This window comes from Pteronotus mesoamericanus, unplaced genomic scaffold, assembly GCF_021234165.1.
Source record: "Pteronotus mesoamericanus isolate MK-2021 breed Mesoamerican mustached bat unplaced genomic scaffold, CSHL_Meso_final scaffold_651, whole genome shotgun sequence".
In the NCBI taxonomy this organism is placed as follows: domain Eukaryota; kingdom Metazoa; phylum Chordata; class Mammalia; order Chiroptera; family Mormoopidae; genus Pteronotus; species Pteronotus mesoamericanus.
In genome coordinates, this window is record NW_026555325.1 from 32,499,337 (window position 1) to 32,511,951 (window position 12,615).

At 36.3% G+C, this 12,615-nt stretch overlaps 1 protein-coding gene across 6 annotated transcripts in view; it reads left to right on the top strand.

Annotated features, from left to right (window-relative positions):
* Nucleotides 1-5,453: 5,453 nt before the first annotated feature.
* DYNC1I2 (dynein cytoplasmic 1 intermediate chain 2) overlaps nt 5,454-12,615 on the top strand; it is a 52,799-nt gene continuing 45,637 nt past the window's right edge. For 4 of the 6 annotated variants that reach the window (XM_054562663.1, XM_054562667.1, XM_054562668.1 and 1 more), the window contains exons 1-3: nt 5,738-5,883; nt 7,032-7,148; nt 11,663-11,780. In XM_054562663.1, the coding sequence (XP_054418638.1) occupies nt 7,041-7,148; nt 11,663-11,780 (226 nt within the window). In that variant the 5' untranslated portion in view covers nt 5,738-5,883; nt 7,032-7,040. Of the gene's footprint in view, nt 5,640-5,737; nt 5,884-6,245; nt 6,328-7,031; nt 7,149-11,662; nt 11,781-12,615 lie in introns of those variants that run through there. The other 2 variants (XM_054562664.1, XM_054562665.1) reach the window with 2 other exon arrangements.

Consider the following 12,615-nt stretch of genomic DNA (forward strand, 5'->3'; position numbering starts at 1 on the left):
AAGAGAAGAGATATTCTGACGTTTTAAAAAAGCAATAGTTTTAAGACTGATCAGGAACAAGGCAGGGATGCTTTCTTTCATGACTTTTATTCAGCATTGTACTGGAAGTTCTAGCCAGAGAAATTTAGGCAATAAAAAAGGCATCCAAATTAGACAAAGAGAAGTAAAACTGTCTCTATTCACAGGTGACATTATCTTATACACAGAAAATCCTAAAGAAACTACACACACACACACACACACACACACACACACACACACACAAACTGTTAGAACAAATGAATGAATCCAGCAAAGTTGCAAGATACAAGATTAATACACAGATCCTGGCCTGGTAGCTCAGTTGGTTAGAGCATCGTCCCAACATGCCAAGGTTGGAGGTTCGATCCCTGGTCAGGGCATATACACAAAACAACCAATGAATGCATAAATAAGTAAAACAACAAATCAATGTCTCTCTTTCCCTTCCTCTCTCTAAAATCAATTTTAAAAAATTAATACATACAGTTCTGTTGCTTTTTTAATACACTAACAAAGAACAACCCAAAAAGGTTATTAAGAAACCAATTACATTTACAATAGCATCGAAAATAATTAAATAATAGGTAAAATTGAGCCAAGGAGAGGAAGACTTGTACGCTGACAACTGAAAAAAAAAAATTGCTAAGAAGGAGGTCTACTGAAAGAAATTTAAAAGAACCAAATAAATGGAAAGATATTCTGTGATCATAGATTTAAAGACTTAATATTGTTAAGATGCAATACTCCCCAAAGTGATCTCCCAATTCAATACAATTCCAACCAAACCCCAATGGCCTTTTTTGCAGAAATAGAAATGTCTACCCTAATATTTATATGGAATTTTAAGGGACTCCAAATAGCCAAAATAATATTGAAAAAGAAGAACAAAATTGGAGGTCTCACACTTTCTGATTTCAAAACTTAACTACAAAGCAAAGGTGATCGAAACACTCCATCACTCCAAAAAGTTGCCTTATGCCTCATTGGCAGTTAGTCACTCCCTCCATCCCAACCTTATATTGTAGTTCTGCCTTGTCAGGATTTTACAGATATGCTATCATGCAATATGTAGTTATTTATGTTTGGCTTCTTTTACTTAGCATGATGTTTTCAAGATTCATTCATGCTGCTGCATATTTGAATACTTTAGTCCTCTCTGTTGCAGAGTAGTATTCCATTTATGGATATATTACAATTTATTCGTTCACTAATTGGTGGACATTTGGCTTATTTACAGTGTTTTTCTTTGTTGTTGCTGTATTATTATTTTTAACTTTTATTGTTCATTCTGCTGTGTCAAGATCTAGATTTCATTTATCCTGTTAAAAACTAATTGAAATTCCTTGATCAGCGGATTGCTGATTTTTACTCATTGCCTTTTCAGATATTGCCCCTGCCTAATTTTCTCTCCCCTTTCCTTCTAGAACTTTGTTAGATGCTTGTTAGACCTTCTCCTCCTATTCTCCATGTTTCTAAATCTTTCTTATGTATTACATTTTTGTCTCTGTACTTCATTCTAAATAATTTCTTTAGTACTCTCTTTTAATAAACAAATTTTCTGTTTTAACATGCCCTAATATTCCTAGGACTCTGTAAAGAGTACAAATGTAAGGCCACATGCTATATAGATATACTTAAAATTAGAAATCAAGCTAGCAAAGAATTAAATAAAATATATTCCACCCTCCTACCTTGACAAAGGCCAGGTTTGAATTTAAAATTCTTAGATACCTAAAGCTATGGCCTCTAATACAGTGGCACAGAGATAGCTGACCCTTAACTGCAAGCTCCAAACTCCTTTCTTTCTATTCTGGGCTCCATATCACATTGTAAGTGACATTGAGTATACGCATTTAGACAGCAAACGTACAAATCCAAATTCCATCCATAATCCCCCAAGAGCCATTTCTTAGCCACCCCCTGAGAATGCAGTCTACCGTCGGGAGGAGAGACCTGGGGAAGAACTAGAAGCAGGCTTGGGACCATTTGAGCTGAGAATTTCATGGTCTGTTGTGGCAGGAGTATGGTCTAGAAGGGAACACATATACTTCATGTGACTGGCCATATCCTTAGCCATGAAGATTCCCTGTAGCTGGGTAAAGGCCAGAGAGGATGCCAAAGTACAGGGCCTAAGGCTAGTTCTAAGGGAAGCACTCTACTGCTCTCTTTAGCTGTCTTAAACCCTTCTATTGAGGTGTTTTTTTTTTATTTTACACACACTATATTATTAATTTCTCTAAATTATAGTTGATTCTTTTTACAGTCTGCTATTTTAGCCATATTTCCTGTTCCTTCTTTTATTTTTTTAAACATATTAACCAAATTTATTTTATATTCTGAGTCTGATGATCCCTATATCTGAAGTCTTTGTAGATTTTATTCTGCTGTTGTTTTAGTTGGTTGGTTCTTGTTTTTTGTGTCTTCTTTCTTTGTGTGTTTTCTGATTTTTGAGCTCATATTTCTTGAAATTTATCTATGTGAAATTCCTCAAAGCCTACAATAAGGATGGGTTCCTATACAAAAGTTTGCTTCTCCCAGGCACCTGAGTATTCAATAAGTCTGCGACAACTTTATACCAAATTTCCAGTCCATATTTTTATAAACTCCCCAGGTACTGAAATTTTAGGCTAAAAAACCTTTGTGAGGGCCAACTGATGATTGAACATTCTCATATTTTCCCCCTCATTCCCATCGACTCAATGCAAAGGTTGTTGGGCAATTTTCCAGGAGTAGAGGTAGATTTCTTACAGCAAGGATTTATTGGGAGGTTTCCTTTTTAAAATTCTAGTCTAGAGGAGGCCTTGGGCTCTGCCCCTTGTGATTGGACCCCTATAAAGCTGTGAAAATTTATTGGGTTAGGCAAATGCTCTCTGTGTTCCCACCATCTTTTGCCTTAACTATTTCTTACTTTCTTGCCAGCTCATTGAAGCAAGAAGAAAGGTATTTTATCTTGCATTTGTATCTAGTATTTTTAGGTGTTTTCAGAAGGTCAGTTGGGGCACCTAGCCTACTTTGTTGCTATAAAAGTCTTACACAGTCTGAACATTTGTTCAATGTATCTGTTTTTCTTAATTCCCACTGCTAATGCATTGGCTCATGCCTGTGTAATTTTTGGCTTCATCCAAAAACCTTCTGACTACACCTCCTGCTTCTACCCTCTACCCAGCCTCTTCTCATCATCTCCTCTCCTTCTTTCCAAGCTGTATCAATAAGGGTCTCATCAGGAAACAGCATTTACCCAAATAGTTCAAATAAGGATACTTTAATGAATGGATCAGCTACAGAAGGACTAACAGAGGAAAGGGAGCAAATTAAGGTTAACAATGCATTGAGAGACTAGCTACAGAGGAGATGCTAAAGAGACAAAAGGGAGAAAATAAAGTTTGCAGAGCCCAGTGAAAGGTAGAGTAATGGGGGAGGGGCCACCTGACCGGAGCTATAATCATGGAGGGATGAAATTACTGCTGGACATGTATCATCAAAGGAGAAAAGGAATGGTGAAGAGATGCCCCCATTTCCCTTTCCACCTGCCTTCTGATAACTTTGTGTAGGCCTTTCTTTGGTCATACCTGACCACGTGGAATTCCTTAGAGAGGCTGAGGATGAGGTCAATCTCCACAGCCATAGAGCTTGATGCAGAATGGCAGGAAATGAGTCTGAGGGCCAAAGAAAACATGCTAGCCTTTCTTCAAACCACTTTAAAAGGTCAATTGTTTAATATGCTAACCATATCATGCCATCATCCTACTTAAAAATCTGTCAGTGGATTCACATCATCTTCAGGACTAAATCTAAACTGAGATATGTGATTTCACTGCTACTTAGGTCTTCATTCCTCTGTTCTTGTCTTGGCTATTCTGAATTAATATATTCTTTATTTATTTTATCATTATTATTTTGTTACAGTAATAATTTTATTTGTAGCCCCAAATAGATTGTCCATGTGTACACAATGAAATTTAAGAGGAAATATAGGAATTAGAGCCCTGGCTGGTGTAGCTCAGTTGGTTGGAGTATCGTCCATAAACCAAAAGGTAGAGAGTTTTATTCTTGGTCAGGGCACATGCCTAGGTTGTGGGTTCCATCTCTGATTGGGGCATGTTCAAGATGATCAAGAAACATCTGATTGATGTTTCTCTCACACATCGATGTTTCTCTTTCTCTCTCCTTCCCTTCCTCTCCCTCTCTAAAATCAATAAGCATGTCCTCGGATAAGAATTTTTAAAAAAAAGAAATATAGAAATTAGAAATTTTTATTGTTAATAGTCAAAACTGTAACATTGAGCTAAGCAAGTTTATACCATAAATACTAGTAAAAAGTAAGATTTACAAGTTTCTTTCTTTTTTTCCTCCCTTTTTATTGAATTTATTGGGATGATACTGGTTAACAAAATTATACAGGTTTCAGGAGCACAATTCCAGAACACATCTGTACACTATATTTCTCACAGTTTTTGACAGAATGGGGTTACAGTACATTTTGACAATTTAGGTTTTGTATTTTAAATTCTGCGTAAGATCCCACATGAAATCTCTATAAGGTATTTTTTTCCTAAAACTTGTATATATAAGGGGGGGCCCCTAAAAAACCCACAATTTCCTTCTGGAGGGTGGGCCTCTTGTAGTACAGGCTTTCCCCGCTAGGTGAGTGTTCTAGGAACCCATCTGTATCAGTGTATCAGCTGGCATTGTTATGAGTGGCTGTGTTTGGCTTCAGTGAATTTTTTTGAAGACTCCTTCAACACATTTGCCCATTTCATGATGGGTGATTTGGGAGCACACCTGCCCATACCTGCACTGAGTGTTCAAAGTGGCATGACCCTTGTGCACCACCCGATCTCACCCAATCTCATTCTTAGCAACTATTTTTTATTTCCCTGGTTGAAAAGAGTCTCCTCAAAGGGAAACATTTTGCTTATGTGGAAGAGGTGAAACAAAAAATGGCAGAAGTGCTAAAAAGCATCAAAATCAATGAGTGGAAAAACTATTTTGAGCAGTGTAAAAAACATCTTGATAGGCACATTGCATCAAATGGAGAGTACTTTGAAGGTGACTGAAGTTTAAACATGTGAGAATAAATACACAATTTTTTATAAATAAATGCCAGGTTTTTGGGAGGTCTGCCCTTGTACACCCTAAGAAGTGTTCTACACCAAAATGTTCAGTGCCATGTATAGATTCATCACTGGAAAATCTTTCTTAAAACTCCTCCAATGTTGAGTGTAAGATCTTAAGATACAATGTACAACATTGTGAGCACTGATGAAAGGACATAATACTTTAAGCAGAAGTGCTAAAAGTTTCTAATGGGAGTTTTGAAGAAATAGGCCTCAAAGTAGGGGAACCCAAAACTAAGAAACACTACATGTCCCAGAATACTTTGCGACTACTATGAACCACAACTCCCAGAATGCATTGCTTGTCCCGCGCTAGTTTCCCTTGGTACTGGGGCACGTAGTTCTCTCAGGTCGTGTCTATCTGTATGAGAAGGGTGGTGGTTGCTTATCCAGTCCGAGGGTATTAGCAATAGTCTTCTAGTTTTTTGGCAAAGAGAAAACACATCGCGCAGTTGGGCCGACTGGTTCTTTGTCTCCTCTTTTGACTTCTGCTTTACACAGGTAAATCACGGAGGGACTACAATTCCTCGCAACAGGGCCCCACCCTCTTTCTGAGAGTGACCTCGTTCTGATGTAGCCGTTTGTCCCTAAGCACTTGCCGTAGCAGCCACCGCCCATCCCTCTTTGTGTGTTTCGGGTAGACCCTGAGCTAGTGGCGGCGACAGTTAGTCCTGTGGGTGAAGGAGAGGGACATTATTGGGAAGTTGCAGGCGGGCGGATTCTTCCCCATCCCGCCACCTGACAGGTGGGTTGACTGTCCTTTCAAGGCCCGCCAGTCTGCTGTGTCTCACAGCGGGACTCAAAGGGCGGCTTGGGAGTTCCTGCTGACATTGCCGCTTGGGCCGGCTCCGGGAAGGGGAGGCGGGGAGAGCCAGGTGCGGTGACTCAGGGAGGCCGGGGCGACGGGTCTGCTTCCTTACATTCTAGATCCTTGCGAGGTGGCTCCAAGACCCTGGAGGCTTGTCCAGTGCGCACTGGTCCCCTCCTCTGGACGCACTGTCTTGAACCGCGCCCTCTTGGTGGTGACCCCAGGGGAGACTGACTCCTTTTCGTCTTGCTCCAGTTTATAAATAAAAGTCATATTACTTACATTGACAGCGTTTTCCTTCACCGTTTGTGTTGGAAAGTACCCAAATGAGGAGATTGTAGCACAAAATTCCAGAGACGTGCTCTTCCTTCGAGTTTAAAGGTGAACATGTGCGTTGTTAGTCATTGAGGCTCAGGGCCGATCAGCTGTGTGTAGTTAAACTGGTCAGACTTTGTTTAGGGGCTTTGATTAAACATAAACTTACTGTAAGTATATTTGATAGTAAGTGATGATTATTTTTGTGCGTTGCTTGTTAAAATATTACTATTACATTGCACTTCAGAACTTAAAATTAATTTTGTGTCTGGCTGCACATCATTTTTATCAAGTTTCTAGGAATGAATGTAAAACTCGTAATAGATTTGATCTGTATTGTATAGCCTAAGTTAAGGTTCTTAATGCCAACCCGTGTCCTCTGTTTTAAGAGCCAGAGATAATTGTGTTAAATTTGGGCATTTGAAGGTTGAAGAGCTAGGTGCTAAATACTTTGCTCAACTCTGAATTTTTTTGTTTTTTTGGTACTTTCCTTCTGCTCTTTGCATTAGCTCATCCTGTATTTTGATTCCTTAATACATTTTATTTCTACATGCACATCAGCTCACAGAGTGCTCTCTGTCATTTTTAAAGATCAATAATCTCTGTAATGACACACACATTTACCCCCAGTTGCTTCTTAGGCCTTCTTACATTTTCAGATTAAACTCTGAATGTTTCTTACATATATATTTGTTTATAATCTTGAAGACATTTTTTAAAAAGAGTGCTGTAATGTAATGATGGTTATATATGATTATATGCTTCTTAAGGTCACAAACATGTCGGACAAAAGTGAATTAAAGGCAGAGTTGGAACGTAAGAAGCAGCGGTTGGCCCAAATCAGAGAGGAAAAGAAGAGAAAAGAAGAAGAAAGGAAAAAAAAGGAAGTATGTATGGTTTAAGAAAATAAACTTAATATAAAGTAATTGGATTTAATTTCAATTACTTAACCTTTATGTAAAGCATTTAGAATAGTGAAAAAATCCAGCAGTCGTGACTGTAAAATAGAGCACTATAGGTGAATCTTACTTTAAAGAAACAGGATATGACAAAATGCACTGCAGACAGTTGCATGAGTAATAGGTATCTAGTCGATATAGGCATTTAAAGTGTACAGTAACAGTAGTCTCTCCTTAATCTGTGAGAGTGTGAGGAATAAGGATCCAGGACACCCAATGGATGCCTGAAACCCCAGATAGTACCAAAAATGACAAAACTGATCAATTGAAATATGATTTTTTTTTTTACTAAAAAAATTTTACATGTAAATTAATGCATTTCTAGAATTTGATATATAAAAATTGAACTTACAAAATTATTGGGTTGGCCAAAAAGTGTGTTACATTTTTTTCTTAAATAAAAGGCACATTTTTCATTTTCACCAATAACTTTAGTGATTTGGATATTTTGAGTATGTCGGCTATCTCCTCCTATTGGCTTCTGGTCGGTAGAGGCCAGGGGTACTGCTAAACATCTTCCAATGCGTAAGAAAGCCTCACAGCAAAGAGTTATGTGGCCAAAAGGTTTTCACAAACCACTTTGACAAGTTCGATCAATCACAACACCTTCTCCATATGCCGCACAAATCATATTTTGCATTTCAGTTTTGTTTTTACCTTCCTTGACATAATAAAGCAAAATATGCTGAAAATGTTGCATATTTTCTTCTATCTTCAATATTAAAATGGCTGCACAAAAATTTACCACTTTTGATTTTTTTTTTAAATGCAAGCCGATATGACAGCTGTCATGATACAGTCTAACAAAACTGATTTGAATGAAGTTGAAGACAACTAAGTACTACTAGAGCCATCATACAGAAAAAAAATGTAACAGACTTTTTGGCCAACTCAGTAGTTTATTATATAAAGTATGGGGCATTTGTTCATAAGACATGGCATAAAACATAGCATACAGTACATCAGAACTTAGTTTGGATTTTGGACTTACTAGCCAGAACTGCTAATAATATTTTACTAGTTTGAACTGCTAGTAATTTGTCAAGATAGTATTAATGGCAAAGAAATTATTTAATTAAAAGATTTGTTTTTATCTCCTTTATCATGAGTTAGGCATTGAAATATTTTTACTAAGTAATGGGTTTACTATACCCTAATGGTGGACCAGGTACTTACATCTTCTGATTTTTGGCATTGCCATTTCATCATGTATGGCAAATATATATCGACCATTAGCTGGAGATATTTTACTCGCTTCTCTATTGAAATGTACATTTATCCTTATAGAAGCTCTTTAGATTAGTTTGTACACTTTCACCACAGATGTTTTTAATGGACAGTATAAGAGAATTTGTTCTAAGTGTGACATTAATACCAAATTTTCCTTTGTGATAACCTAAACAGTAGCCACATCTTACAAGAATCTCTTAGGGAGAAAACAAAAATTAGTAGTAGAGAAACCAGAGATTCAATTTGTATGTGGCTTTGTGATGATGCTGTTAATGCTTGTAATGGAAGAATTTTTCTAGTGTATTCTGAACTTTCTGCGATATATTATTATAAGAGAGTTGGAGCTCTAAGTTAGTTACTTCTGTAGAAGCTAATGGTAAAAGAATGAATCAGACTAGCAGAGCCATTACAAAGAAGTATCTATAGCTTTAAGCCCTTCAGTGGTGAGAGCAAATTTGGTTTTTGATTTCTAAGGATGGCCATAAGTGGCCTCTAAGGGATATCTATTACATGATTTATATATCTAAAAGTTTATAAAACGTTACGAGAGAATAGTATTAAACAATGAGTCTACTAATATGTTGTTATATAAAGTGTCAACTTGCTAATACAGCCTGTTTTGCTATTTTGATGAAATTTTCAGGTGGATTTTTTTAAGTTAAAATGGTACAGAATAGTATGACTAACGAAATTCACTGCAGACAATTGTACGAGTAACAGTTGTCTTGTTGAAATAGGCATTTGAGTTATACAGTAGTCTTTCCTTATCTGCAAGGGTTAGGGTCAAGATCCCCAGTGAAGGAAACCTGAAACCCCAGATAGTACCGAACCCTATAAATATTGTCGTTTTCCTACACATATGTACCTATGATAACGTTTAATTTATAAATTAGGCATAGTAAGAACAACTAATACAGCCAGGCACCAATTCATGACATGAATATGTTCTGAGAAATTTGTCATAGGTGACTTCATCCTTGTGCAACTATCATAGGTGCTTACACATACCCAGATGGTATAGCCTTCTACCCACCTCGGCTGTGTGGTACAGCCTGTTGCTCCTAGGCCACAAGCCTGTGAGACATGTTAGCATTTAAAACAAAATGATGTTAAATCAGCATGGTACATACATGTAAACACATGGTAAACAAGAGTTGTATGAGGCTGCTGCAGGCATAATACACATGCTGTTTTGCAGTAAACTAATTTTTTTGTAAGTACAAATAGTACACTCTAAAATAGTGATAAATACACTATAGTAAATATATAAACCAGTAACATAGTCATTTATTATTATCAAGTATTATGTCCTATACGTAATTATATGTGCAATACTTTTTTTATAAGACTGATAGCACAGTAGTTTTGTTTACACCAGTATCACCACAAACACCTGCTTAATACATTGCACTATGACATCACTAGGAGGTAGGTATTTTTCAACTTAGGAGACCGCTGTTGTTTATCCAGTCTATTGTTGATTGAAATGTTATGCAGCACATGGATTATAATAATACACTGTAATAAAAGTTATGTGACTGTGTTCTCTCAGCAAACTAGCTTAGATTTATTTTTCCTTCTTTATAATTTCATAGATAGAATATTCATTCTTACTGTAGATCTTAGCAAACTCAGCGTATCATTTTTCTTTATTAAGTGAGAATTTTTACCTTTTCACTTAAAGGATGCACTTTATGGCTTCTCTTTGGCATATCCCAATTGCCAACATCACTATTCTTGCACTTTGAGACATTATTAAATAAAGTAAGGGTTCCTTAAACACAGGCACATGATAGTTCATCTGATAACTGAAACGGTTACTAAGTGACGTAAAGGTGGTTAGCATATATGCTGGACAAAGATGATGCACATTCCAGGCTGGACAGAGTGCAACAGAGAAAGATTTCATCATGCTACTCAGAATGGCATGCAATTTAAAACTTATAAATTATTCATTTCTAGAATTTTCCATTTAATATTTTCAGACGAAGATTAACCATGGGTAACTGAAACCATGGAAAATGAAACAGCAGATAAGGGGGCACTACTGTATATATAGAACTTCTGAAGGATTACATTTCACTTGAGATGTTTTGGATGAACTGAAAGTATTGAAGGTTACCTAGTTAATTTTTTTTTAAGATTTTTAATTAATGTATTTATTTTTGGAGAGGGGAAGGCAGGGAGAAAGAGAGGGAGAGAAATATCAATGTGTGGTTGCCTCTCTAGCACCCTACTAGGGACCTGGCCTGCAGCCCAGGCATGTGCCCCAACTGGGAATCGAACCAGCAACCTTTTGGTTTGCAGTCCAGCATTCAATGCACCAAGCGACACCAGCCAGAGCTTGAAACTTACCTAGTTTAACTGGAAAATTTTGCTAAAACTATAAATCTCTAAAATAAAATCTGGCAAGAATTTAATTAAAAAGTGGTTTTGAACTATCCAGAAATGAATTTTACCAAATCCAACCACATTTTTATCATACAAATAATACCTTAGCTTAAATTTTTTTAAAAAAGCTTTTCTCCAGATGCATTTCTTAAAAGCATTCTTAATGAAGTTGCATAAATACAATGAGAACGTCATATAGAAGTTTGAGGTACTCATACTTTTTTCAACAAATTAAATTGTCCATTTAGTTAAAATTTATCTTTCTAATAATTCCATCTTGCCCTGACTGATGTGACTTAATAGATTGGACGTTGTTTGATTACAGGTCAGGGAACATGCCTGGGTTGCAGGCCAGGTCCTGGGTTGAGGGCGTGCGAGAGGCAACCAGTTGATGTTTCTCTGGCACATCGATGTTTCTCTCCCTCTTTTCTCTCCTTTGCCCATTCTCTAAAAGTAAATAAAAAGTTTTTTAAAAAAATAATTCCATCTTTTTTTTTCATAGTGTTGTGAAACTTCCATCTAAGCTTTTGTGCCACTGGGGGAGATTTTCACAATTCCTAACTGTGTATAGCAATTTAATGCTGTAGATAATTAGAAGTTGACTGTACTTTTAGAATTTACCTATTAGGAAAATTTTTGTGGGAGCTCTTTGATTACATATAAAAATGGATAAATTTAGTACATATCATTTGGAGATTACTTGCTAGAACTATTGAGAATGATTTTCATTTAATGAGTATGGTATGTATTCAAAATACATTTTTTTACAAAAAATGTTGTATATCATATGTAAACTTAAGTTTTTAACTTAAAAAATTTAGACTGATCAGAAGAAGGAAGCAGTTGCTCTTGTGCAAGAAGAATCAGATCTTGAAAAAAAAAGAAGAGAAGCTGAAGCGTTGCTTCAAAGCATGGGGCTAACTCCAGAATCCCCCATTGGTAAGGATAAGAATATATCCATTTATAAGAGACAGATATGCTATCCAGCTCATATATACCTGAGATGAATGAGTTGACAATATATTTTGCCTATTTTTCTTATTCATGTATCTTAAAAATTACTGATCTTATAATTTATTTGGAATTGTCTTTTTCCAAATATGTGGTTATTTTGTTCGAAAGAACTGAAAGTTTAATTTTATTAACATATACAAACCACCAATGGACTTCTTAATTAAATCAGTAATTTACTTCATCAAACATTCGTTGAGCAGATTTCCTGTGCCATACTATATTAAGCTCAAAGATGACTGTGATTCTTGATTTTAACTTTATATTCCTTTCTGTAGGTTAGAGGTGTAATCAATTAGTATTCAAAGGTACAGGAGTGGGAGGAGAAGCTTATAGCCTTTTGCTCTCAATGCTAATAAGGGAAATAATATTGGTACATTATTTTGGCAGTGATCTGACTTAGTCTTGTTCTTTTTCTAGACTCATTATGATAGTATTAGACGAAAAAGCTGAAATAATAGAGGTACTGAGGACAATGTAGTTACATATAGAAAGCATTAAATGCTTGCTTAAATTAATTTTGAGCTTGGTGCTTCTACATAGTATTTTAGTTTGACATGGCTGTTGTCCCTTAGGGACCTAAAATTTCAGGGTTAGTTGTGGACTAATTTCATTTAGTCCAGGGAATGAACACCAGAGATAGCAACTGCTGTATATCTGTTTTGAAAATAAAACAAAACTGTCCTTAGAGCTGATAGAACTAAAAGATTATGAAGATGAAAAGCTGGTTGCTCTCATAGTCTGCTTCATTGTTGCTTCTTTC